At 42.4% G+C, this 27657-nt stretch overlaps 1 protein-coding gene across 2 annotated transcripts in view; it reads right to left on the bottom strand.

Moving 5' to 3' along the window:
- Positions 1 to 8487: 8487 nt before the first annotated feature.
- The window catches only part of KIF25 (kinesin family member 25), a 43063-nt gene continuing 23893 nt past the window's right edge, over positions 8488 to 27657 (bottom strand). The window contains exons 10-15 of one of the 2 annotated variants that reach the window (XM_066178700.1): positions 23482 to 23631; positions 22235 to 22411; positions 16327 to 16478; positions 13646 to 13843; positions 11095 to 11250; positions 8491 to 9449 (exon numbers count right to left, since the gene is read on the bottom strand). In XM_066178700.1, the coding sequence (XP_066034797.1) occupies positions 9292 to 9449; positions 11095 to 11250; positions 13646 to 13843; positions 16327 to 16478; positions 22235 to 22411; positions 23482 to 23631 (991 nt within the window). In that variant the 3' untranslated portion in view covers positions 8491 to 9291. Of the gene's footprint in view, positions 9450 to 11094; positions 11251 to 13645; positions 13844 to 16326; positions 16479 to 22234; positions 22412 to 23481; positions 23632 to 27657 lie in introns of both variants that reach the window. The other variant, XM_066178701.1, reaches the window with a different exon arrangement.

Raw genomic sequence — 27657 nt, 5'->3', positions numbered from 1 at the left:
TGGGCAGCTTCCTTGGAGTGGCTGTGCCCCTGGCCTGTCCCCACCCAGCCTGGCTGGCAGCACTGGCATTCAGGTACAGCACATCCTGCAGTGGGATGGGTGGCAGGGTTTGCTGTGGGAGCAGCTGGATTTGACTTTGCTTAACAGGTGCTCTGCATATAATCGGGAGGATACAAACCATTGCTTTCCAATCTGCTTCAGCAGAAACCCATTTGAGCGCCAAAATTTTCAGCATTACCACTGAAAAACATTGGGCAGCTTAGGCAAACTTAGGGAGAGCTCCACAGCCATAATGTCAATTTTATCCTGCTTTCAGGATAAACAGAGGCAGATAGGAGCTCTTAGAGGCTTCTTTTCCCCAAGGACACTGCCAGAGCATTAGCTGAGCTTTCAGACAACCCAGTATCTTTAAGGTTAACAAACTTTAAAGACTCCTCAAAGCTGTTGCCTCCTCAGACTGCTACTGCCACCACTCTGGCCCTGCTTCATTGAGGCTGTCCTTAGCTCAGAGCTGCCTCTCTAACTCCAGGCAGGTGCCCACAAACTTCAAGTATAATTTCTTCCCATTTCAGGATGAATGGTTAAAACAGAGATCCCCACAAGGCATGATGACAGCAGAGACAGTGAAGTGGTGACATCCCAGGTGTGGAGGAGCACGAAGTGGTTTCTGCTGTCTCTAAGCCACTCTGCCTGACGGCAGGGACCAAAATATGTTCCTAGTGGCTCAGGTGTTTAAATTGCTGCAGCTGGTAGCAGGTCCAGGAGGAGGTTGCTCCAGAGGAAGGCAATCAAGGCACAGGAAATCAGCTTCATTTCTGAGGCAAAGAGCCAAGTAAGAGAGAAGGGCTCAGCAGAAGCTCTGGGAAAAGTGAAGAGGAGGCTCCAGTGTCGTGGTCATGTGGATGAGTTGCCCAGGAGAGAAGTAAGAAGAGAGAGCCTTGCTGGGGTAATGGGGTGGGGCTTTTTTGCTTCTTAGTCTTTTCCAAATGTTGTTCACTCTAAGAGCCATACCAGTTGCTGGGATGTATCCTGCAAACTGTTTTCACCATCCTCCTATCTGGTGTGTCCTAATGGTGAAACTGCTGACTCTTCACTGGGATGTCCTGGTGTAAGGAATAACTTGCAAGGACTACAGGCAGCAATGGCATGGGAGAGGGCAGCAGTAACTTGGCAGGACCTTGATAATTATTCTGTGCGCACTGCATTATTAGGCCCGGGCTTATTTTACTCCTGACTGCCCTTATTTTATCATGTCTGTGGCTTTCAAGTTGCCTGAAGCTTGGAATTCTTGTGGGAGATCAGCTCTGCAGTCCCGATCTTTTGAGCTGCAGAGGACCTTAGCCTCAAACATGTCAATATTCCAACAGTGTCCTCTCCCAGGGCACATGTGGTATCATTGCTGAGTCCAAACTGGGAGCAGCCTTGTCTGGATGTAGGCCACAAATGCCTGGCAGTGTGAGCAGCTGAGTGAAGGGGACAGCAGGATGTAGCAGTTGGGCACCTGCAGGGACTGACCTGGTGGCAGTGCCACTTGGTGAGAGTGGGTGGGAGACACTGGCACCCTTCTTTAGGGGGCTCTCAGACCTGCTCTGTCAAAAGCAGGTGAGACTCTGGCCAGGATCTGACAGTATCTCAGCAATGAGGAATGGGACCTCAGCTGCCTGGTGCTAAGTGCCAGTAAAATCTGATCTGCCAGGGTTGTTTTCAGGACTTCTGTGAGTCAACATTTGTATGAGTCAGTGTCATGGCATCTCCACTATCTCGTGCCTGCCATTACTTTATCAGAGCTCCCTCAGGACTCGGTGCCCTTTTCCATTTTTCCCTTTCTACTCCTTTTGGGAAGTAGATGGTGTCCAAAAGTCCCTGGGCTTTTTTGAGGCTGGATACTTTTGCTTTCTTGTGTCTGGTGAGGTTGCCTTGCCTTCAAGCTTCCCATCACCACGCCACCCTGTAACTGTGACATTGTGTGTGGCCCAGAGCACACCTGTCTGCAGGACTCCTGTGTGCTGTCCATGCCTGGCCTTGTAGCGTGTAACCTTCTCTGGCTCTCCCAGAGTATTTGGGGATGTTGGGATCCTCTGTGCTTAGCTGGTCTCTCCAAAACCATGTCCTGGGCAAAGGTGTTGTTCCTGCCTTGTGCAGCACCAGGCTTGCCTGCAAACAGGCAGAGGTGTCCCCAGTGGCACCACCCCTTCCCTGGCTTGGCAGGGATGTTCTGTAGAGGGACCACCTCACCATGCCATGGAAGTGCAGGGCTCACTTCAGGAGAGACACAGCAGGAACGAGCATGGGTACTTGCCTCCAGTAGAGGAGGTGGATTGAGGGATATGAGTGGAGAGAGCAGCTGCTCTCTTGGCCTGAATGTGGTCTGAGGTAATACCTGTAGTGACTTCTAAGCTCATACAAGGTCCACAACCAGACTGGGTGCAGTCCTGGGGGTGTGAGGATCAGGAGCAGTACCTGTGTGCTCAGCTTCCCCAGGTGTTGCATTTCCCTGCTGTGTAACTTGACCAGGGAAGGTTTCTTTACCGGTACTTCAGGACCCTTCCTGGGACTGTACAGGTAGCTTGCTTATTGTCTTCTGCTCCATGTCCCCATGCAACTGCACATTTTAACATTTTTGTTATTCACCAACTCTCCTGTCTTTTGTCTGTATTCCTTTTGTCTGTATTCCACAGGAGCTGAACTCTTGACTTGCAGGTGGGACTGCAAAAGTTGTGACATTTTGATATGTCTGGGTTTATGGGACTAAGGTCCTAAGAAGGGTTTAACATAGGCCTACTTGTGCTGGAAAACTGTAGGCCTATTGCTTGCATCCCAGGTCCTGAAAGTGGCTGTTGTGAGTTTCTTACAGCCAGGTGGTGCCCACATCAGTGTGTCCATCAAAAGTCCTCTCTCCTTGTTCATGTGGGCAAACGAAAGAGCTGATGCTGCTGAACAGCTTCTTGTGTTCAGGCATCAGTGTCACATCCTGCCCCTCGCTGTTGCAAGTGTTATGCCAAATCTAGCAGGTAAACCAGGTTCTGGTAAGGAAGCGAAAGTCAGCCTTTCTTCTGGATGGAGACTGGGAGGGCAGTGGACTGGGCACAACTCTTCATAAGGCAGCATCAGTGGGGGCTGTCCAGAGGTACAATGCCCTTTATGGCCCATTGTCTTCACTGGAGACAGCCCAGGCAGAGGCTGTTGCATTGCCTGGCACCTTCCCAACACCTGGGTGGTTGTCCCTCTGGGCTGAGCCCTACACCATCTCCATGAGGTGTCCCTGTTTAGATCCTGCAACATTGAAGTGCCTTCTGTGAACTTTGTCCTGTCTCTGTTGGGAAGTGCTTCCCACAAGTCAGACACTGTGAAATAACTTGTCAGATCTGACTGCCTAAGCTTGGTTGCATTAGGAGACACTGAACACTGGCATGGTAAATACCTGCTAACCGTTTTCCATGGGTTCAGCCTTGGCAGCAGAGCCCATCAGAGCAGCCTGGGTTCCTCATCTACCTCATTTCTAGGTAGCACATGGATCACTGCATGCATCCACCCACACCCAGCCACCTGCCTTGGGAGGGTGTGGGACATGGGTCAGGGGAAAAGGACTGCAGACACCTGGATCTGAAATGCAAACAGAACTTACCAGAGCATGTGTAATGCATATTGTGACAGGAACATTGGTGCTGCTTGGCCAAAAGGCTGGAATTACTGGAGGCCCAGGCCTAAAGCCTAAAGAAGTGGTGCTCACTAGTGTATCGGCTGCCCTGCAAAATGCTCCCATTTCTGAATTGAGTTGTGTGTTTTCCCTGGAGCTTGTATAGTTTAAAACAACAGCTCAGAGAATGTAGTGGGCCAAGTCTCTGTCTATGTGTGCATGCTCAGAATGAGGTGGAGGAGGCTCATGCTACAAAAAGCCCAGATGTTTGAAGGGAGGGAGGGGCTATCATCTTCTGTTTCTTGGAACTTCAAAGCTTCTGGTGTGGCTTCCAAAACTTTTTATAGTAATTGGGTGGGGCTTTTTTGTTGGTGGTGCCTTTGGTTTATTTGTTTTGTCTTCTTTTATGTAGAAGAGGGACACAAGTCCAGAGGAAAATGAAAAGGAAAACCACTCTTGGTGGTGCTGCCTTTAAGTGAACTGCTGGGCACTGACTCATCCCAGCCAGGATAACAATTTCATGTAACAGAAAGAATAAGAGGGGATACGTGCTGGAGGAGATACTTGCAAATATGAAGCCAGGGGAGCTGGGAGAAGGAGGGTGATAATTTGGCTTAACTGAGGTTCCCCAGGGAAAGGAGCAGAGGTGCAACTTTAGGCCTGCAAATCCATGGATATAATGTGCTAATCTCATGAGATACTTGTGTGAATTCAAGAAGGCTCAAATTTAATCTTGATTTTTTTAAAAATAAACAAAACAAAAAGAGGAAGATGCATCATAAGATAAAACCTGGTTTGTGGATGTGAAAAAAGGCAAAAGTAGTTGTAGGCAGTGTTTCCTCTCTCCTGTGCCCTTCAATTAGATCCCCCTGTGCCCTCCATTATATGACGTGGCATTTTGATCTGGCTGGGGCTGTCCCTGTTCAAATGCCAGGTTGGTTTTGTGAAAGGCTGTAGAACCTGTGGCATCCCTGCACTCTGGGCCTGTTTGCTCCTCCACGAGCAGATGCTGCTGCTTCTTCTGGCTTGAAGGGACTTGCAAGCCCATCAGCTTGTGACTGCTTCTTCATAGCAAGAGCCAAAAGCCTTTTCCAGTAACCGCTTCATTCTGCCTATTCCTTGCATTTTGCAAGGGTTTGGAAAAGTGCTTCGTAAAATGGAATCAGCAATTTAATAACAAATTAAACATTTTTGTGAACCTTCCAATGCTGATTATGGTTTCTCAAGCCTGGCTAAAAGCAGGCTCTCTTTGTGGTGTGGCTGCTGCCAAGTCATGAAGCCACACATGGAAATTAAATATATAATTTTCAAACGTCAGCATAGGTCAAAGTTTTGTTTAAGAGTGGGCAAAAGGCACTGGCTGCTTTCATTACTGGTTTGTTTTAACCCCGTGATGATATGTAGATCTCTTAAGCAATGCTAGATCACAGTGCTTTCTTGGGTTCTGCTGATAAGAGTCTTCCTAGGTGATGAGGAAGATGAAGGGCTTGTCTGGAGGGGCTGCAGAGTGCTGTGAACTGCAGTGTGGGTTTAGCACTCAAAGCTAAAAAATGGTAACCTGCCCTGCACAAAGATGTATTTTGCAGGTGCCAAGTCAAACATCTTCAGAGACAACTGGTAGAGACCTGCTCCTGTGCCACGTGATCTGCTCTGCCTCATTTTGTGCTGCCTTTCCCTGTTCAGAAAGCTGACTGCTGCAAGGGAACTGGGGACAGATTTGCAAAGGCTGAAAGACACGTTGGACCAGCAGTGCAGAGCTGGACAGGCACGGTAGGGTTCAAGGCTGAAAAACGTAACTAAAAACCTTTCACAGCAGTCGCATGTTCTTCAGGATAAGGTTCTTGAGCAATCAGTTTCCCTGGCTGTGGCAAACTGAGAGCTGGTGCTCTAAACCCTTTGCCTGGACTCCCTTGCTAGACTAGGGAGTCTTCAGAGTTATTGCTGAAAGTAGATCTATCCTCTTAATCCCTTTCCTTTGGCTGCAAGGCAAACCACCAAGCACAGCTGATAAAATCCGTCTGTAATGATAAATCCGCAGAGAAATGTGGGCACCAAACTGTACTCTTGGGCCACATTTTGGACTTGTACTTTAAAGGTCATTGTGTGATTCTAGATAAGTCTAGATTTCTGCCAGCTTTGTGTAGGTTTACATGTACACATTTCTGTGTCTATTGCTGTCTGTTATCCCAGACAAGCACTTGCTGCCATTATGCCTTGGGGATTGTCTGGCAGAGTCCCATTTTCCTTGCTCTATCTCCAGATCTGCTGAATGACCTTCAAGCCAGAGTGTTCACATGTTCTGGGACAGATAAGGGCTCAAACATTTGTCTTTGAACTGGATCCAAAGTTTCTGCTTTCTGGGAGGATGCTTGGCCTTTGGGTTAGAGTGTGGAAGCTGCTTCCCCTTTTAAATAAGGTGCTCTGGAGTACATCTGCATGACCATGAGGCCCTGGGCCTCCCAGGCAGGTGCTGTGCTGGTTGGCTTCACACCATTGGCTCCTTGGCCACCTGGACACTAAACCAGGATGCTGAGTACCAAAAGTCTTCACGAGAGCAAATACTCGTTTGCTGTGGTTTCTGCAGTGGGCAGGCTCTTTGAGGAAGAGTTGGAGGTTTCTGGATACTGTTGCTGAAATTGTCTGCTCAGCTTCTCTACAAGGTGATGAAGGCAGCAGCATAGATTGAAGAGGAGCTCCTGAAGGCCAGTTGCCATGGGTAGTTGGGGCTTGTGGTGCCACATCATGTGGATGTGTGCCTATTTCCTAGGGCTAGCCAGGGGACTGTGTGAGGTGTGACATAGGTGAGCACTGACTGAAATGTCACTGGAGGAGAATGAGAGCCCAGCACTCGAAGGTTAACCTGTTGACTGCCACCAAGGCATATGGATCATGGATAGGAAACAGCACCCCTCTGTTCTGGGCAGCACTCTGAGACAGTGACCCAGTGACTTGTCTGAAGCAGTGTTGAGAGGGCTCTAGCTTCAGTGCCCTCAGACACCAGCTGGATGCTGCATTATGCACTCATGGACTTTAGTGAAAGGATCTTCTCCTGATTTATGTTGTTTTCACTCTCATTTTGTTGTGCCCCGGCCCTTGCAGAGAGCAAAGCTGTTTTAGCGTATAGACTGCATGGGCATTCTTAAGAACAAACACCTTTTCCCTGGTGCTTATGCCCTTCTATCTCAGTATTTCAGAATGCTTTCAAATACCACTTCACTCTTTCTTTCTCTTTCTCTCTCAGGATAGGCTTTTAGTGAACAAAGGAAATCTTGAGGTCAGCTCTGTGAATATCTGTCACATCTACTTTTCGAAAACAGATGTAATTTCAAAGCATGAAAGATCTAAACAATGAAAAATGACAGCAAAGAAGTATAGGGCCTTGCACATACTGTTTTGCTTGCTCCCCAAGACATCAGTTACATGTCTGAATATTCTCTGGCAGGCCCGAGTGACTCTTGGGACAGAAGACAATTCAGCTTAGATGTGGGAGTAAAGCCATTTCACCCTTACAACTTTTACCCTTCTTCCCTTCTGACACTGGGATAGAGCAATCACATCTCTATAACCCAGGAGATTCCAAATCTGAAAGCTGTTAGAACAAAATGTTAACCCTGCTGCACTGCATATCCTGTACACTGTTGTGCAGGTTAAACAGTGTGCGATATGCTATGCTGACAAGGAAAACAGGAGTAGGGAATGCTGCATACTCTCAGTTTGGCAGAGTTCATCTTAATGTAGAAACTTAACCTTTTTGCTTCTATCTGAGGGGTTTATTTCTCTACTTCAATAATGAGTATTGGTGCTTTTCTCCTACAACAAAGATTATAAATAAATCCAAAGTTTTGAAGGGCAATTTTTCAGAAAAAAAAAAAAGAAAGAACAGCTCATGGCAAGTTGCACTTCTGTGTAACACTTTAAAAAGTCAAATCCTTAAAATACTTGAACTTGTAACTGCTGGTGGAATCAGCCCTTGTTACTTAACCTCTCTTTGAGCTGTAATCCAGGCTGCTTTAGTAGCCCAGCTGTCCAGAGACTAACGTGAGCTTGAAGCTGCTCCTGCATTTCATTTACCAGGCTGACATTCCTCGCTCTGACACTTTCTCACCTGAGACTGCTTTCCTGACCACTCAGCTTCCTAAATTCCTGTGGCCAGATTTGTTTCCTACCCCTCTGTTACTGCTGGAATCAGGTAAATTAAGGCATTTTTTACCCTCAAGACATTATTTAGGAAAGCAAGTGTTGTTACAGCTCTCTGGTTGGATACTTACGTTCTGAGCACCAGAGCACTGCAAGCAACACAGCAGCTGTTCTACATTCAAGGGTGAAATTCCAATAATAGTATGCTACATAATCTCTCAATAAATATTTGTGCTTGTGAATGTTAAGTGACTTGGAGTACTATAAACTCCAGCTTTTGGGGCAGGCCACTGCAATTTAAGCCTTCTTGCAGTGACCTAACAATGACCTCTCTCCCAGTCTAGGGGCAGAGTAAGTTGGTGGAAAAAAATTTGAGTGGCTCCTGAGGCCTCTGTAGAGCAACAGTTTAGTGCACAGAACATGACAGATGTTGTTTGAACCCCTTATCTTGGACCTATTTCTCACCTCCTAACATTGCTTAAACTTTCTTGAAGCTTCTCCCAGTGTCACTTCATTCACAAACCCTGCATGATGTTGTCTCACCACTGGTGTAAAAAGGTGAAAGCCTCTTGCAGGTGACAAACAGCATATCACAAGCTGCTGTTGGGTGTTTTGTGTCTTATTCCTTTCTTAATCTGCAGGCACAGCTTCAAGGTTCTGATGTGTTTAACTTGCTTCAGAAATGCAAGTCTAACCATAGGCCAGATTACTTACAACAGTTGTACAAGTTGGGTCCCATCAGATCTGTAGTTCAGGGCCTCTCAGCATTCGTGGAGCAAAAATACCCCCAAACAGGCAAAGTTGTGGGTTTAATGAACTCAGCAGAGCTGGGACTCATTCCAACCATTTAACTTAAGTGTGTTTTCAAAAAGTTGTGTAATCCCTCATTTGCTTTCTAAGCTACATTCCAGAGGGATAACAGATATAGCTTTACTCATTTTTCTCCATCTCACTAATGCCATTATTTCCTACCTAAAACCAGAAAACAGAACTCCACTCAGAACAGCTGATGGGTTCCTTTATACTCCTACCTGCTGCTAGTGCATTAGGAATGACCCCACACATGCTAGATAAGAAGAGCAGTCAAAAAATGATGTCTCATTTTAATCCAAGCTAGGAGGAATATTTCACTTGCTGCTTTGAAGCACTGGAATTTAGACTTGTGACTTCTGCTGAGAATTCAGAATGCACCCTTGGCCTTTCAGAAGCAAACCATCCTAAATCAGGACCCTGTTGACTTAGGGCAAGTAGAACTAAGGAAACACATCACCAAAGCCACATCTTAAAGCCCAGTTTATTTCTCTACCATTCCACCCTGGTGGGTAGCTGTTGTCAATACTTGCTATTATCTTTGGAGCAAGAACATCATTAGCAGGTTTATTGCTTACTAAGGCCATGTTGAGGATTGTTTATTTTATCTGGCAGCTGATATCTAAAAGAATGGCTTAAGGACAACAATATATATTTTGGTCCGAGGAACTCATTAATGATACTTTAATCCACAGGGGTCTTGGGTTTTATTTTCCTTTACTCGACACTGGGAAATTTTTTTTCTTGACTTGTCCTCTCTGAACTTGCCGAGCGCGAGTTCCAAATCCCAGAGACTGCATTGATTCTGTTAAGTACTTTTGGCCAGGAGAGATGCAGAGCATCACCAACAGTTTAGCATCACCTCCTAAAAACAGGGAAAAGAAAAAACATAGTTATTTACCTCATTATTTTCAGTAAGTTATACACTGTTACCATACTGATCTACACAACAGTAAGCACAGGTTACCATTGCTTTCATGAAGCAGAAGACTGCTCCTGAAGAGGGCTGTTGAAACAGACAGCTCCTTCATGGTGAGTCTATATCTAACAATATGACAGTTGCTCCCAAGCATTTCACAATCTGTAATGTAGATTTTTTTTTTCCCTATTAGTTTCATCAGTTAATCAGCATGTATGTTATGGGTCTGGAAACTTACTTAAGTTTCGTCAAATATTTGTAAGTTTGGGGTAATGGCAAAATGGCTTGTTTGACAATAAAACAAAACAGACTTGAAGTTTACAGACAATGATTAAACAAAGGAGGAAATGGCCATGTCCTGGGTTGAAGTATATTCTATCACCATCTTCATGAACTGTTGAAACCAGGTGAGGCAGTGCTCCCTGCCTCCTCCACTCTGGCTTATCCTCTGTTAATGGGCCCATCAGCACCTTTGCTACACAGCTCACAGATAACCCCCTCCTGGGCTACCTCCTGGTAATGGGCCCATCAGGCCTTATCACATGACTCACCATCCCATTGTGAGATGCTCCGCCCAGAGGGAGGAACCAAGCATTCCAGCCTGGATATAAGCTGAGACTCTGAACACCAGGGGGGCGCTTACCCACTGGATTCCCAGAGGACCCGAGCTACCAGACCTTTCTACAGGATCACTGCTTCAGGAAGACCACCTCATCTGGACTGCTTCCATCACTACGCTCAGGTTGTATTCTGACTCTGTCAGTGGTCTTTTGTATTATTGCATCTATTCTAGTTTACTTACTTTCTTTTTTTTTCCTATTAAATTGTATCTCTGACTTGGAGCCTCTCATTTGTTTTGCCTTCAAACTACTAGGCCATTTTCAGCACTTCACCAAAGTCAGACTTGGTTAAAATCAGGCTCAGTGCCCATACAACACAGCTCTCACTTCTCTTTTTGGCTTTCCCTTTTCACAGTAAGGACTCCAGTACTAAGTGAAAATCAAAGCTTAAGTAAAAAATTCATAGTATTTCAGAAACATTGAAGAACTGTTACCTCATTCACTGTCAATGCCTTGAACTGGAGATTAAAAGCGTAACGGCTAATATTTTCTGGCTGAAAAAAAATGGACTAATGTACTACACATGTGGACACAAATCTGACATTAGTGCAGGAATAACACTTGCTTTAAAACTGCTTCTATGTAGATAAGGAGCTAAAGAAAAGGAAGTGACCCCAACACAAAAGGAATTTGTTGCAGAGTGCCATGCCCTGTCTTCCTGCTTTGCCTTGCTGCTACAGGGCACAATGTTACCTGACATGAAACACTAGTGAAATGCAACTTTTACCCTTTACATGATCCTATTGAGATGTTGTTCTTCAACTGAGCTTTGGAAACAGCAAGGTTTAGCCAAATTCAGGAGTTCAGAACTGTCGCTGTGTACTCACGCTTTCCCAAGCCAGAGTCTTTGAAATAAAGGCCAAATTCAAGCAAGGAGTATAAGATCATCTTCTAGTTTTACACAGCAAAGGAGAGGCAAAATCAGGAGAAGCAATCTATATTGTTGAACAAGAGTCAGAGCACTCCCTCACCCACAGAGTCCTGGAGCAGATGTGTAAGTTTGCTGTTCCGATATGGGACGTGAGCGCGCTGCTCAGCTATGGCACCCAGAACATCAGCCAGGGCGGACAGGCTGCGGTTAATAAAGGAGGTCTCTCTCAGCGCTGCCCCTGTCACTCCAGACATACCTGGTGTAGAAAAAGGCACTGGTAATGCTATAAGCTAAGCTACTTCAAAACTGTAATGTGGAGATTCTGTCTTCAAAACTGTAAAAGAAGATTCAATGTCTACAGATAGTCCAAAGCATCTCATGTTAAAATTGATCTCTGCAGATGTGCAATGCATTTTTGGCTCCAGAGGTATTAAGAACAAGGGACCAAGAAAGTGGGAACACCTTAAGATCAGACAAGATAACACTGCTTTTGAAAACACAAGTCCATAATGGCCCCAAAGAGAAGCCTATTTTGTCCACCATTTTTTATAATAGTTAGCTGTCCCATCTGTATTTTCTTGGAAAAAGGGGAGAGGCACTAGCTGTAGAGAGAAAACTGTTCAGGAGCCACAAGTGTAAGTATTTGTCTTCACCAAAGCATGTGGAGTGGTGTTTTGTGGCATGGTTTGCTGTAAGGAAATGGATAAAGGAAAATTATGCCCTTCTACCATTCACCCAGCATGGTTGTATGTGGCTATGCTGCCCCTGAACAACACTGTGAAGGTTTGGTCTATGCAACACATTGCACCAATTCAAAGAGGTGCTGCAACCTCAACTCTTTGATCAGTCTGGATGAGGGTGCTGTTAAGAGTAATTAATTCCTGCTGTCCTTACCTTTGCTATTTGGGGAAGAGAAATTAGCTCTTAAGCATTTAGCATCATATTATTCAAATTCAAGCTTTCTTGAGGATAGTGGATGAGGTACAGATGCACCTGCAGTTATTTCTCCTTACCCAGAGCACATGATCCATGTCAGGCAGAGCTGAGGGCAGTGGGATGATCAGATGGGGCCAACAGCTTCCTGTACTGCCTACTCTCCTATCTCTAGGCAGGTACAGAGAGTGGCCAGAGATCTTGTTTTACCCTTAGGCCAGCATTTTCTAGCAGAGGAGTTCAAAAGGGCAATGTGAAAAGGTACAGTACAGCAAAGGTACAGCAAAAACCCAGGAGTCTGGACAGGGAGGGCTGTAGAACTGTGACTGTGGGAGAGGATGAGTTTGGAGTGGTAGAGTCTTCAGTTGTCAGACAGAGAGCAAAAGCCAAAGAGTGGATAACAATCCAAGATAGGATGAATCTCAGGGTAACTTTACTGGGGTCATTATATATACAGCCATCCCCAGGCTTCTTGTATATCAAGGAAAAGTGGACTCCTGGGGTAACAGGAGTTATCTCCCTAAAGGAGAAAACTGCAAATAGGGGAGGGGGTACATGTTTAAACTGCTGATTATCTGCATTTGGTTACATGAATTTTGACAAAGCATTTAGCCGAGTTTTCAAAGTGAAACATGGTTTGCTAAAAAGGGACCAATTGGCTTGTAAATGCTGCAAATGACCAGGCCAGCTGTACAGGCAGCAGGGCCGGGTGCTGATGTGTGTGAGAAGCTTGAGGTACTGCTGCTCACTTAGATTTGCCCACATTTTAAAACAATTACAAGTTAACATTGCCCTCACTTTCAGCAGAGTATGTGCATCAGCACAGCTGATGGCAGAGGTCAGTCTGCTGCATGTGCTGGGCCACATCTAACACTGATGTGAGCACAGCTCTTCTGGCTTCACTGGAGGATCTGGCCTGCCGAGCCCCAAACCAAGGAAATGTTTGTCCTGGTTTAACTGAGAGAACACACGCCCTTGTTGCTCAATTACATGTTTTCAGCATTTAGAGAAAATGAAAAAATAATATATTATATTAGGTTTCTCTGTAGAACAAAAGTTTAACAGTGAGCAACAGCACGAATTCTTGGCAGTAAAGTAAAAGACTCTTTCATAATACTGGTTCACTTTTCAAAACATTATTTCTGGAATGATACATTTGGTTGCATGGTTTTTCTTGGTAAGAAAGCTTGTCCTTTAGGAAATAATCAAGTTTTTGAAATTATTGTGTGCATAGAGGAAGCAGGAGGAAAATGCTTTGAAGAACCAATGAAAACAATATTATCTTTTCAACACTAATTTCCTCCAAGACTTTTTCCATAATAAAGCAGAAAAATCCACACACGGTGATATCAATTATTACAGATATTTGTAATATTTACATAATTTATGCCCTTTAAACATTTCTGTACCAAAGACATGCTAATTTTCAGAGTAGAAAAACAGGCCTAATAAAAGCAGTCTGAACAAATAGTGTATCTATGATATGGGTAACCGTCCTGGGCTTATTTCGAGCTTATACAGCCATACTTTAAGTTAAACTATACTAGTGTAAAACTGGATCAGTCAGCCCTCAAAAATTTTTTTATGCCAGGATCCGTGGGTTCAAACCACCCCTGTGTGAGAGCAGGGGAGCATGTATCCCTCCATAAAGAACTAAGGCATTTATTGTAACCTAGATCTGTGAGGATCCATGCCCACAAACAGACACGTTCACTTACCGACACACTCGCTCCCAGCCAGGTCCACCAGCTGCAGTCTCGTTTTGACTTGCTTCATTTTCTCAGTTGCTTCAAGTTGCACTGGTGAAGAGGCTCTGGAAGAAGAGGTGGATTTATTGTCTCTCATTTTTTGTGGAAAGGTGCAGGAAGCCTCTTTATTTAGTCTCTGACTGGTTTGTTCATCTTCCCATAAAGTACCTGGTTAATGGAAAAAAACAAAAGAGAGCTTTGTACTGACAGTGAAAATTGAGATGGGGAAAAAATGGGGCATTAATAGGGTATGTACAGTACCTTCTGCTTCAGGCTGTTCTAACAGAAGCAATGTACAAGCCAGAATCCATGGCACAGGCAGGCCAAATGACTTTTTCTATCTTATTTAAAGTTTCACTCATCAAACTGATCATACCAGTTGGTTACAAGCTTTGGTGTAGATTCTGTTAGATGCAATATCCCCATTGTTCACACATTCGTGTGGTAAACAAGAAATGGGAGTCCAGTAAGGACTTCAAAGAGGCTTTTTTAAAAGTTTTAGACTGATTGCAACCAAAGTGCTACTTCAGATGCTTTGGAGCAACAGGCTCTAGAAACTGGTTCTATGTGTTTGACACGTCACCTGCTGGTGCTCTGCGAAAAAAAAATCCTTATCCTGCCTGTTCTATTTTTGTGCTTTGCTGCTGTTCCCCCAAGACTTCCTTCAGCCCTCATATCCCACTGCAAGATCTCCACATGATGAGCTATTAGCCTCAACAGTGTTATTTCCACTTGTTCAAGTTGGTTACCTACTAGTATCATTCCTCAGCAGAAGCATCTGGCTTTCTCTCTTTGCTGGGAAGGAAGACATAGATTCTCTGGGAAAGCTCTTTTGCCTTAGCTTAGCAGAATATTTGAAAAATGGATTTCCCAAAGCAAGTTTGGTTGTTTTGTTTTTATTTTTGTTTTGGTTTTTTTCTTAGTGTTTTGGTTTCCATCTATCTCTTTCTTTCTCTCCCTGAAAGAACAAAAGAATAAAAGGCACATATTCTGCTACAGGTCATAGAGACAACAAACCTCCTTGGGTGCTTACAGAGTTCTAGTTGGAATAGTAGAAAGTTTCCAACTGCAAAACTTGACTAGGGAGCAGACTGACTTGCATTACAGAGCTCAGTACTTCTCCAAGTAGGCTGCTGCTAAACCCTGAGCCAGCTCTTCCCAGTGTAGGCCGAGCAGCTGTGTTGGTTTACACACAATAAATGGCTTCAGGCCATACAGTGTCAAACTAAGTGTTCTTACTCCTCTTCAGTTTTAGATAATGAAATTAAGAAACAGCTCTCCTCAAACAACAGATAATACTGATCAAAACGCTAAAATACCTTAATCAAACCTGAAAAAGTGCTGGCTTGTCAACCTGGCTTTAGGTGCAGAACTCATCGCAGACTTTACAACTTTTTATTTAGTGGCTGAGGTACCTGACGTTGAGATATCTGACAATGACACCTGGCTTTTAAATCAGGATCCTTTCCTTTCAAACAAGAGACAGGCTGTGCTATCACACGCTGCTGCAGTGCTGCTCTGTTCCCTTACAGTACTCATCTTCCCCCATGTGCTGTGAGTCAAAAGTCAGACAATTAGACATTTCTGCAGAGCTTTGCTGCCAGGAAACACTGCATGGTGGGGTGGCTGCAACTGGAAGTGGCAAAGGGAATTCTGGGCTAGACAAGATGGCTGCTGTGCTAATGGTGCAAGCACTGACTTCAGAAAAGTACCATCAATCTAATTGACAAAAATCTGGAGCTGGCTAGAGTTAACATCAGGAATGCTGGACCTGCAACTTGTAACTGTGTCTTTTGGCAAGGCCCATAGGTTAGAGAGGGCACTGTTTGTTCTGCTTTGCTGATACTGTTGGTTTAATTTCTGATAGCCATCTAAGGGAAAAAATGTTAAATATTTCCCACTTTCTAAAATCATATTGTTGTTGCAGAGTATGAAGGAGATGGACCACAGCACTGGAAGCCTAATTATAACATGAGCAAAAGAAAACAAAGTTACCCCCAAGAGCCCCAAAAGAAAGTTGTTCCTCTACCAATAAACTGGTAAATCTTGGTGTGGTAGTGAAAAGTAGAAATATCAATGTTTTGATAGTAAATAGAACAAGTATTTTGTCTGTTCATACAGTGGCCTATTATTAACAGTTCAAAAGTTTCTGAATTTAAAGGACATTTTTGCAAGGCAGAGAGTAAATAAATGCAATTCTTTTTCAACCAAAAGCATATGATGATCCCTAAAATTTATGGTTAGCTTAACCACAAACTTTGTATGACGTGTAATTATTCATTCTAAGTGATTTAATGACTTTATTTGAGTATCTACCTTATCAAGATCTTTACTATCTTATACCTTATGACTTTCTGTTAACATTTATTCATTGGTTCCCTCATGCAACAAAACTTCAACAACTCTGTAAGTCAAGGCACGTAAAGAAAAGTGCCAAGATTTTACGAAACTGAAACTTCCAGTAGCATTCAAACATGAAAATGGTCTGTTATTTAAGAAGGAGCATAGAAGTTTGAAAAATAGAAAAGAACTGAGGGAATGTATCAAACACTGGAAAAAGGAAGAAAAAGCAATATGAAAACCTCCCAGTCCACAGACTGTTTTTCTAAAAACAACTGGCTCTAGATGTATTTTAGCAACATCCTACTTACCAAAGTTATCTCCAAAGACAACTGTAGTTATGGTCAATGTCACTACCAGATGAGAACGAGAGGAATGAGCATGCACCAGTGTTGGGTGCGTGACTCTCAGCTGTAGGCCTTTGTTGACTAGATGCAAAAATTCAGATGCATTTTCAACAGTCCTAAGAAGAAACAGAAAGGATATTTACCTGACTTGCAGGAAAAGTCACGTAAGAAAGCTGACAACTTCAATGAGAACCTCAGCATTTCCATTCCCTGCTCTTCTCCATATACTACTCTCAGTTTTGAGCTGCACAAACAACTGTATTAGACTTTTCCAGGTGGGATAAAGATGAAAATTCAAGCCAAAAGCTGTGATGCAGTCCTGAAAGTGCTGCGGAAGTGGCCTGCCAGCCTTGCAGGTCCAGAGGTACTGTAGCTCAGCTCTTGAAGCAGCAGACATTTCTATATCTCCACACTTTGGGAGAAAAGACACAGGCTTAGACATTGGTGGAATCTCTGGTCTTACAGAAGTAGATTTGTCCAATTTATGCTGAGGTAGCTCATTTTCTTAGGTACAGAATTAGGCAAAAAAACCCCAAAATTTCTCTGGGCCTCTGGAAGTCATATTTCACATTTGGAATTAAATCCAGAATCCCTGGAAAAAAAGTCCAGTTCCACTGTTCAATGAGCACAATGTCAGAATAAATAGACATAATTTTCTACAAACCATTTATCTCACACTATCTGTTTTCTTTTCCTGTCAAAGGAAGTACTACAAATATGATCGATCCAAGGGCAAAGACATAACACACACAATGAAATGAACATAGAAAATGAAATAAACAGGTTAGGTAAAGAAAAAGACCATTGTGATTTTCCCTAGGTTTGCAATGTTTAAAACAAATGAGGTAAGAGTGCCTACCCTTTTCTTTCACTGTGTTGCCTTCTTCAGTCATTGAAGGTAGAACACCTAAACAATTATTTTTAGATGGGGGTATAAATTATGACTGTGTATCATAGCCTGGTCACTGAATGCTCTCTAACCATTAATAACTCTCATGACAGGCCACAGATTTGGTTCCACAACACGGCAGTCAGCAAAAGCAAGCATGTGATAAAAGGCAATGTCTTTATGACTTAGATTTGGCTGATTTCAGTAAAAGTCACACTGGGCACAAACTTACTTTATGCTAAGAGCCATACTTGAAGAGTTTAGAGAGAGAACAGTAGAAGAAAACAAACTATACTCAACTAAAACAATTTCCTCAAAAAGCAAGGCAAGGGCATCTGAAGCACAGAAAAGCATTTGGCCGCACTCTATCTATAGGCACTTAGGAGAAGCAGCCATCTAAGTGCAGTTCCCTTTGTATGCAGGGCTGCATGAGGTAAATAATCACTATCGACTTCCCCTATCAATCCTGAGCCACACATGCTGGCCTCCACTGTGACACCTCCACCTCTGGGCACCCCCTGGGGATATCTCCTGCTTGTCTGACCTGGTGCCAGCAGAGAGCCAGTGGCTTTAGTTCCTGCAGTCAGAGCCTGACACTGGGGTGATCCGACTGTTGCCTCACATCCAAGGAGGCACACATCCTGCCTTCCCAGGCCTTGAACTGAATCTTCCAGTGGCTAGTCAGCCAGGACTAGAAGGCCTGATAGGGAAGCAGCCTTGGCTAGGTGTCTTGGTTTGGAAAGACAGGTGTCTGCCAGGGAAAAGCCAGAGCTTCCCTTGGAATGGAGAATATAAACCCGCTCCCTCTGAATTATTATAATTTTGAAATCAAGGGGCTTTCAGGCAAAGATATGGGAATAGGAATAACAGTTCTTTACTATGAATATTAAAAAACCTAAAAATGTAGTAGTACAAAAAAGCAAACAAACAAAAAAGAAAAACACTGCCAGAGTCAGAATATGACCTGAACATCCTGTTGGTCAGGATGTTGGGAGCAGTCCAATTAAGTCCTCCTGGAGTGACAGATGTGATTCTGTTGGAGTAGAGATGATCCTATATAGAAGGGTTCAGTGGTGGTGAGATGGATCCAATCTTCCTCTGGGAATCCAGTGGAAAACAGGCTGTCCTGGTGTTCTGAGTCTCAGGTTTTATCCAGGTAGGAATGTTTGACTCCTCCCACTGGGTGGAGCATCTCACAATGGGATGATGTAATTTTATCAGTCATGCAGTGAGCCTTAATGGCCCATTAACAGCACACATCCCCCTGGAGGGAGGATGGGTTGTGGAAGAGATAAAGAAACACTGCCTCACCTGGTTTTAACAGCAAGACACCTGCTTTATGAGATAAAGAAAACCACCTCTTCAACAGATGGGAATAAAATACCTCTTGCATTGCAACCCAAGACACTAGGATGCAGCACCAGGCTGTTGGCTTCCGCAAGCTGCTGCTGTGAGCTGGCCAAGGGTCAGTGCTCCAAGCTGCTGCTCTGTCCCTGCATTTGCCAAGGCAGACAGGGCTTGGGTGTGCTGTCAGTGCTGGTCACATATGGCTGGGAAGCTGTAGCTGGCTTTGAAAGCAAGCAACATCCCCAGCCCAGTGTGGTGAGCTTGGCATAGTAGCTCCTCCGCAGGACTGACAGAAATAATATTTTAGTATAATCTCTACGACTTCATCGTGTTCTATGTGCCGCACGTTCCAGGACCAGATTCTACAAAGAGAAGCCCTGTTGTGGTTACGTTAAAAATTTGATGCTGAAAGTTCTCCAAAGTCAACCAAGCTATAAAAGAAGAAAGAGACTAAGGTTTTTGTGATTCAGTAAGATGAACATGTTAGCAGGAAAGAGACTACTGTACTTTCATGGATATATGGAGAAGCCAATGAGACCCAGCAGGCCAATATATTCTAGATCAAATATTATCATAAATGAGGATGTGTTTTTATTCAAAGCACCAGCTGTTTACTTTAGATTTCAGGCAGCTGGGTGGCCTCATTCAATGGTTCCTTTACTTTGTTTGGGTTTGTTTTTTCTTATTAACCTTTCTATGTAATTATTAATATAACCTGTTTATGAATTGGACTTTTTTACTGCTTGCACTGTAATTGAGATACAAGTCCATATTTTTATTTATGTTTGCATTAGAATTTAGTATTAACTGATTGAGATAAGTGGCTTTTAAGAGTTTCAGTTCAAGGCGCCAGGCTCCCTTGCCATAAATTAAAATTTGCAGAAATAAACAGAGCAGTCATTTTATTAACTGGAAGGACAAATGAAACCTTATTGCAGCTTCTTTTTTTTCTTTTTGTCTCTATGGCACAAGACCCACTGCTTCCCACCTCTCCCTTTCCAAAAACCTAAGAAAAGAGATGGGTCACCCAATAACTATGCAAAACTCCCTTGAGAAGTAGAACAGGCATTTTTCAGGAATAAAATTATGCCAGGCCAGCGTCTTAGTTACTGAAATACCATAATTAAAAACTACTTGGAGGTTTGGATGAAACAGGGAAAGTTCAACTCCCAGCATGCCTACACTACATGCACCCGTCTTCACTTTCTAAGTCATATGGCTCCTTTCCTGTCTAGTCAAAGGAAAAAGATTAGCTCCTCCAAGAAAGATTCAGCACACACAGGTTAAGTTCTGCTCCCAGCCTCTTCTGGAGTTTTTCATTCCCTTGACAGCAGAGTCTTAACTAGATACTAAAAGTTAGAGTAGAGTCACAGTTGGGAAAATAAAAGAATAGAGACAGAGAGAAACCCATTGGTCAGCATAATTCAGACAGAAAGGGCAAAACTATTCATCACTTTAAGCTCCAGTCACTTTTCATTCATCCCATGTTCTTATGGAGCATGCAGAGTGCAATCAAGCTTGTAGAATTTCTATGGAAATTTATTTAACCTCAAGACCAAAGAGCAGGCAAACCCCAGACAAATGTTAATCCTTCTGAGAATATTGCAGTGCTTATTATTTCATAGAAACAAAGGAGAGTCCTATAGCTCCCACAGTGAAGAAAACTACTTGACAATTTCTCTGGGTTCCCACTTTTCTATGAGCAATTAAATTGCTAGAAAGTACAAATGAAAAATGTGTATCACTAGGTAGAATAAAAGTAGGTTTGCACAATCCTCCAGTACATTGTTGTATTTTTATCAAGGCTTGCTGGGAATAGCATTAAATCCACATGAACAAACTACTGGTCTGCTTATGTGACTAAGTCCCACAGGACAAAATTATCTCCACTGATGATGCATTTTATTTAATTGGCATGGGATGCATTTCATATCTGACTGCTAATTCCCCTCGGAAAAGTAGAGATTGGACCATGACAAGAATTATTATAGAGAAGCAAAGAAAAACCATCACGTTTCCTCAGAAACATAGAAAACACTAATGCTGTTCTAAACATTTCAATAGAGCAAGATGTTTCTTTTCACAAGCATTATTTACTCAAGGAGTAGGAGGACACTTCTTTATGTGACATCTTGATAATGCACATGCTCCCTTCTAGAATCTGTTCTCATGCCGGGTGCTCACAGAGAGATGTCCAGTTTAATTCCACTGGGTACCATCACCTCTTTGGTGCAACTAGTACTGCTGATCCTAATTTATTTTTTTTCTAGCTAATGTTCATACTATAAGCACAAGGCCCAAAGAAAGGCCGCAAAAATGGTGAAAGGCCTAGAGGGGAAGCTACATAAGCAGAAGCTGAAGTCACTTGGTCTGTTCAGCCTGAAGAGGAGACTGAGGGGAGACCTCACTGCAGTTACAACTTCCTTGTGAGGGGAAGCTGAGGGGCAGAAACCAACCTCTTCTCTCTGGTGACCTGAGGGAACAGCCCAAAGTTGTGTCAGGGGAGATTTACATTGGATATTAGGAAAAGGTTCTTCACCCAGAGGGTGGCCAGGTACTAGAATGGGATTCTTGGGGCTGTCCTGTGCAGGGCCTGGAGTTGGCCTCAGGAGTTGGTCTTGTGGGCCCCTTCCCACTCAGGACATTCTATGATAAACGACACAACCATTATTAAAATGAAGCATCTGAAACAGATTCCCTCTTGTTAATAGATGAAATTTTATGAACACACGATTTTTAACATCTAATTACCCAAGGTAAGTTTTTTTAATATATAACAAGAAAGCACTGTACATTTGCTTTGTATTGCCACACTTACCTAATGCCAAGAATCATTTCCATGAGTACTAGAACAAATCCTCCTAATGCTTAGTAAGTAAAAGAAGGCATTAAAGTAAGTATAGTTGTAGCCTTAAATACCCTAGCTTTCCCTAGCCTGTCAAGTTGTGTAAATAAGGATCAAGCCTGGCATACACCAGTGCTGGGAGGGTACATCTTAAAAGTGAATGGTGAAAAGCTTTGCTGCTTCTTAGCTTTTAGTTTGAAGAACCTTGATTTTCAAGACCTACAAGTTCAAATGTCAACATAACAATTCCAGCTTTAACACCTCCAGTTATGAAAACAGAACATTAAGCAATATTAAGATGGATATTTGTATTAAAAGATCACTTAAAATCTTATTCTAATTTTTTGTAACTCCAATGCATAAAGGGAAAGCTAACACCCTACACCTGCTAAACGATCTGCAACTGGTACATAAATTTCTATTATGATCTGTAAATTTTATAATTCAGCAAGACTGAATGGAAAGTGTTTTGTGACTAGATTATCCCTACTTTTTCTACAGCTGACAAGATGCCAGAGATCCAGCAACAACTAAATATGCAGCAATCTTCATGCATTCTGAGTGGAAGGCACTTAACACAGGAGTATAACTCAAAGTAATTTTACAGTTATTTCTGGAAGTATTTTGACATTTAGAGCCAACTGCAGTCTAATAGGCTGAGCTAACAGTAACAGAGCTGTTCTTTTGCATATGGTAAGGACATTGTTTGAAAGCTATCTGGTGCCTATAATGCAGTTTGGTGACAGCTCTACAGATCGGGTTTGGATGGTGGGAACAAGCCATGTACTCACTCATGTGTCAGCAGCGGCACATCGCTCTTCCCTTCTTTGGTTGTGACAACATCGCGTTTGACGCCAAACACTTTTCCATAACTGTCCTTGGCCAGAAGATCAAAAATTTCATTATTATACACTTCTACAACAGAAACCTCAACCCAGTAACTTCCTGGTGGCTTTTCTGAAATAAGCCTGGCAAATAAAAAAAAAAGAAAAACATTTTAAAATCTGAAGGAAAAAAGCAAATGCAGAAGTCAAACCCCAGATGAACAATCTGTAAACAGAGATCTATTCTTTAATTGTAATAGAATTACAATCTGATAGAAGCATTTACTAAGTATCTGCAGGCATGGAATTGCCTCATCCATATGCTAATGTCACCTTGAAGAATCAGAATATACACTTTCTTTATACTTGAAGAAGTAAATAGAATTTAATTGTCCAAACAGCTGTGCCAGCTTGTTTTTTCCACTAGCCTCCCACCTCAGGATTTTTTTATACCATTTCTCTGCTGGCAGTTACTGTACTCAGAGCTCAGAGTATAAAATCTGGCAGACTGCAAGCAATGAACAGAGATGGGAAACTATATATCTGTAAGAAGTTATCTGTTCACAGCCTCAGAAAATCCATAAATTAAGGGCTTCTCTATTCAGGAGAGTATTTACAGTTAGACAGTTATTCTCATACAAAATTGGTAGTTTGATTTAGCTTATACCCTTCTCCAAAACAAACAGGCTTAGCTGGAAAAACTTCTAATGGCTCTTCTACTATAACATAGCAGCATATTAGTTCAATCCTGTATTAGACTGAACTAAAAAAATCTAAGAACCCTAAAACAAAAACAGACTGTGGTTAAAAATTCTACTATCTTTCTTCCTTGGGACTGGGTTCTAATCTGAATCCTCTTCATGTATTCCAGTTGTCAATTTTCACAGAACTTTCTGGAACTTAATTATCTTTTGGACTCCCACAACTGTGGCTGAAACATTTTCAAAAGTTTAATTAGAGTCTGAAAGCCAGATGGACAGATAACATACAGTAAAACTGCATAATCTTATTGTCTTAGAAAATCGGATTAAGCAGGAGAGAGACTAGAAATCTATGTAAGACCTTAAATATCAAATGGTGATCAGAGAAGCTACAAATATTAACCGTTGGGAAGCTGAAATCTGTAATGATAGATACATTACAATCATTAATTCATCCTTTCTATACAGTTTAGAGTGACTGCCACTGACAGAAAGGCTTTACTTAGTTTTTACCTGAACACTTCTTGGGTAGCTCGAGGAATAATTCCAAGTTCTGATTCCTCTTCTATGGAGAATGCTAAGTTCCCCTCTAACTGTGGTCCCAACATTGTGTATGTCTTCCCACTTCCAGTTTGCCCATAAGCCATGATACACACATTGTACCTGAAAAATAAAAGTGCTGTAATTTATTTTACCATTACCAAATGCGTCTGTTAGGTGGCAAGTCAAACTCCAAACAATTTGGGAGCAAAAAACCTAAACAAGAAAATAAAAACACTGCCCCGATTTCTTTCTGCAGATCTCAATGTCTGACAGCAACATAATATCACCTAAACAGATTTTATTTTTTAAGCAGAGTTAAAGGGATGCTTTTAAGTAGAAGTTTAAAGGATCCTTAGCTTGGAATGATTGATACTATTAGACCACCTTGCCTGCCCAACTTTCAATTTTTGCACTACTGAACTGGTTTTTAATCAGCTCCTGAACCACTGCAGTTTACAGTACAGCAGTTTAAAGTAAACCATTTCTGGGCTTGATTTGTGTTACAGTGTTGTGCTGCAAACCACTGCACTTGTATCCTAACAGCTGGGAACAACTCATCTCTCATAGCCTTTTTCAGACAGGCTCATTGGTCATAGTCCTCTGAGAAGACAGCCCTAAAAATAGGAGGCACAAATTTTAAACCAAGAGCACCAGTTGAGAATGAGCATGCACACAATGACTACTCTGGAACAAAGGTGGCAGGAACTGCTCTGGTAAGGACAAGAGGAAATGAGAATGTACAGTGTCAGTGCAGAGGAACAGGCACCTATGAAACATCATCTTCTGAAGTAGACAAGTAAATATGTCTAATGAGCAGAACTCTGAAAAGGCCTCTTGGCTGCACTGAAAATAATAAAAGAAGAATTGTTCACACTGTGAGCAGTGTTGTGGAGTCTGTGCCACAGGGATCAGAGCTGAGATGTATGAATCCTATCTAGAAAGTGTGTTACTAACACAATCGGATCAAAGTCAACACCTTAAACAAAGTAAGTGGGTGGATACAGATGCATCCAGCCACAGCGCTGCTTTGTATGGAGGACCAACACTGTGCTGTGCAGCTGCAGTTTTGCCCCACCTTGGCTGTGCCTGCTCTGCTGCCCCTGCCACCAACTCGACGTTGACCACAGTACTGTGCCAGCCAAACCCTTGAAAGACATGCAGTTATGCTGACAGGACTGCTCTCTCCCTGGACTGTTTGGGTTGCAGAGATAAGACATTAGCGGAACCTTTGTACACGAGAAGTGCTTCACAGTTTGCAGAAATTTCTGTCCTACTAGAGACTTGCAAGAATGAGCTTGCTCCTGTTCTGCCAGGGAATAAAATTTCACTGCCTAAGCTACCTCCTCTGTGGGCAGACCTAAAACAGCTGCTTTTGATTATCCAATGCTTTTCCTCATATCAAAAATGTAGTTTCAAGCACATGCCAGCTTATTTCAATGAACACCCCTCATCTAATTGTTTTAAATGTATGGTTTCAAGTAATGAAATACTTACATGCATATTAAACATGCCTAGAAGCATTTCAGGAGGATTATTTTGAAAGCTTTCACTTGTTATTAAGAAATGTGGCCTGATAAGCCACACCGAAAATATCTGTGTACCCTTTCTGGAAACGTGAAGTCAAAGTTGCAGTCAATGAATCTATAGGAAGGTCCCTCCAGATTTTAGCATGCACTGCAGAGTATAAAATAGGAGTCTAGTCTTAGATTTGATGAAGTAAAGGAGAGGAGATAACTGTAATTGAAAACAAAGAGCACTACAGTAAAATCAAATGTGATAGCAATTAGGGCTGTAAATCTGATTTGAGGGATTTCTTGAAATATACACTGCTGACATAACTCAGTACCAAAGTTCCCACTAATTTTGGTAGTTTTTAGATAGACTAACACTGAGTAATTTTCACAGTTCCACCCCTCATACACACTGCCTGGCCAGCCTGTACCTTATTGAGACTTGTAGCCCTATTTCAAAATTAAACAGATCTTTGGAACTATAAAGGGAGCCAGATGTTTTTCCTTAGGAAAAACAGAATTACTCCTCTTTACAGTCTCACCTAAAGGACTTTCCTATAGTCCAGCTATTTAAATTTTCCTTAATTGCTGTTAGCTGTAAGACAGGAAGCATCATGGACAAAATAGTTCTGACAAGATATGGATGATATGATTAGTTAAGTGAACAGAGGAGTGTAACATTGAAGACAGAGGTGCACGTTGGGTATCAGTAGTAACTTCTTTGCCAAAGCCAAAACAGTGTTTTAGTTAGCCCAAATGAGCTAAACCTGGCCACAGCAGTACCATATCTAAGTAGGTACAGGGGATAATGAATTGTTGGGAGATTCAACAAGAGGACAAGCAGCAGATTACTTTATATTTATTTATATAATAATAGTTACTTATTAATACTTATTAATTACTAATAGTTTACTTCATTGGTGTTCTAGCTCCAGCATAAAGCTTTCAAATGGAGAAGTCTGAAGATTTTTGACTTTGATTCACCTTTGTGCCCTGATATTTCTCCTTCTCCACTTTATTATTACACATAACAATTATATTCCTGTTTAGAAAAATTCTTATTGTCAAGCTAAAATATCAGTAGTTTTGTAGCACTCCTCTCTTAAAAAGAGAGACTCTAGCAAAACTCTTTGCTAGAGTTCACTCCAACAAAGTTATCCCTAGGAGAGAACACTGGTAAAGGAAATGAATAGAGGAGAAATTAGTTCTTTAAAATAAACAAGTTGGATTCTTCAACACTGTAAAGAAAAGAAAAGTTATCTTACTCCCTTGTTGGCCCTGTATGGCTCAATGTAAACTTTGAAGCCTGCTATACTTTGTCTGGTTTACACATGGAACAATCTTTTCTTCCTGTATATTTGTACTGAAAAATGAAACAATCCATTAAGACAGAAAAACATAGAAAAAAATAAGGAAAAGGAGAGAACACTCCCTTCTACTCAAGCTAAAAGTTGTTACAGACCACTTCAGAACCCAGACTAAAACAATCAGGAGCAGCAAAGAGGTTCAAGGTTCAGACTAAGTATGTCTGTTTCACATTTACAGTGGGAGAGCTGCTGTGTTCAAAGGCACAGACTCGCCTTTCCTGAGAATCTGCTTCTATTTAAACAGCACTTCTGGAAGAACAAGACAGGTCTTTTGTTTTCAGTAACAGAACATTTCCTAACTGAATATAAAAATTTTAGCTTTTAGGACAGGAGTTGCCCGTTTTAAGAATTAGTAGGTGGGAAGTACAGCAGATCAAGGTACAGATCAGATACGTCTCAAGACACTTAAGGGATGTGTTGAACCAAGGCAAAATTATGATTGTTGCAAAAGGAGAAGTAAGGAGAGAAACGAGTAGTTTTATGACTTCTTTAAACTCCTGCAGCTTAGTGGTCCTAGGTTGGTCAGCTAAAGAAACTGTGGTTACTCATCACTGGTAAACAAGAATAATGCAATCTATGACTTCCCTCAGCCAGGGAGCCCATGGGGACCTCTCTGTAGCATATGGAATTCCCAGTATTCACAGTATCTTTAGATACCTCTCCTAGGATGCTTTTAAGAAAAGCAACCTCGAAAACTTCAATGTGCAGACTGCTGGGAACAAGGATTTTCACTGTTCAACTATGCCACTGTGAATGGAAAGGGACTGTCTTTTCCTCTACAGGGAGCAAAAGGTCCGTGACAGCCCCACCATATAATTAAGTGGTATTGGAACAGGGATAAAAAAGGAACAAAAAGGAAGTTATGTATAAAACTCAGTTCAAGCCTCAAGGAATATAACAATATGCACATCAAAGCTTCTATGCAAGAGTAGCTTAAGTTGGCTCAGTACTTAAGAAAAATCACACTTTATGAGCTTCAGTAGCTAGAAGTAATTTCATGTATTTGTTAGTGCTTGTTACTGATCAGTTTTTATTCAAACCAGAATTCTGTTTTACCCCAGTGCCTGGTGGAGCACGAGTATGATTGAGAATGCTCAGTTGTGGTTCAACCAGGAACTGACTGCAGCACCTCCTATGGCCTGTGTTGGACACATAACCAAACAGAAAGTGGCCCTGGTGGGCCTTTTGCACGTAACGCAACGTTCACAGTGAACACACTGATGGAAAAGATGTATCATACAATACAATGTCTGCAACTGGAAAAGTTA

This window comes from Chamaea fasciata, unplaced genomic scaffold (genome assembly GCF_029207755.1).
Source record: "Chamaea fasciata isolate MVZ Bird 193981 ecotype frontalis unplaced genomic scaffold, bChaFas1.0.hap1 SCAF_3, whole genome shotgun sequence".
NCBI classification, from domain to species: domain Eukaryota; kingdom Metazoa; phylum Chordata; class Aves; order Passeriformes; family Sylviidae; genus Chamaea; species Chamaea fasciata.
The sequence above is the reverse complement of the archived record's forward strand: the minus strand, read 5'-3'. Positions and strand labels throughout refer to the sequence as shown.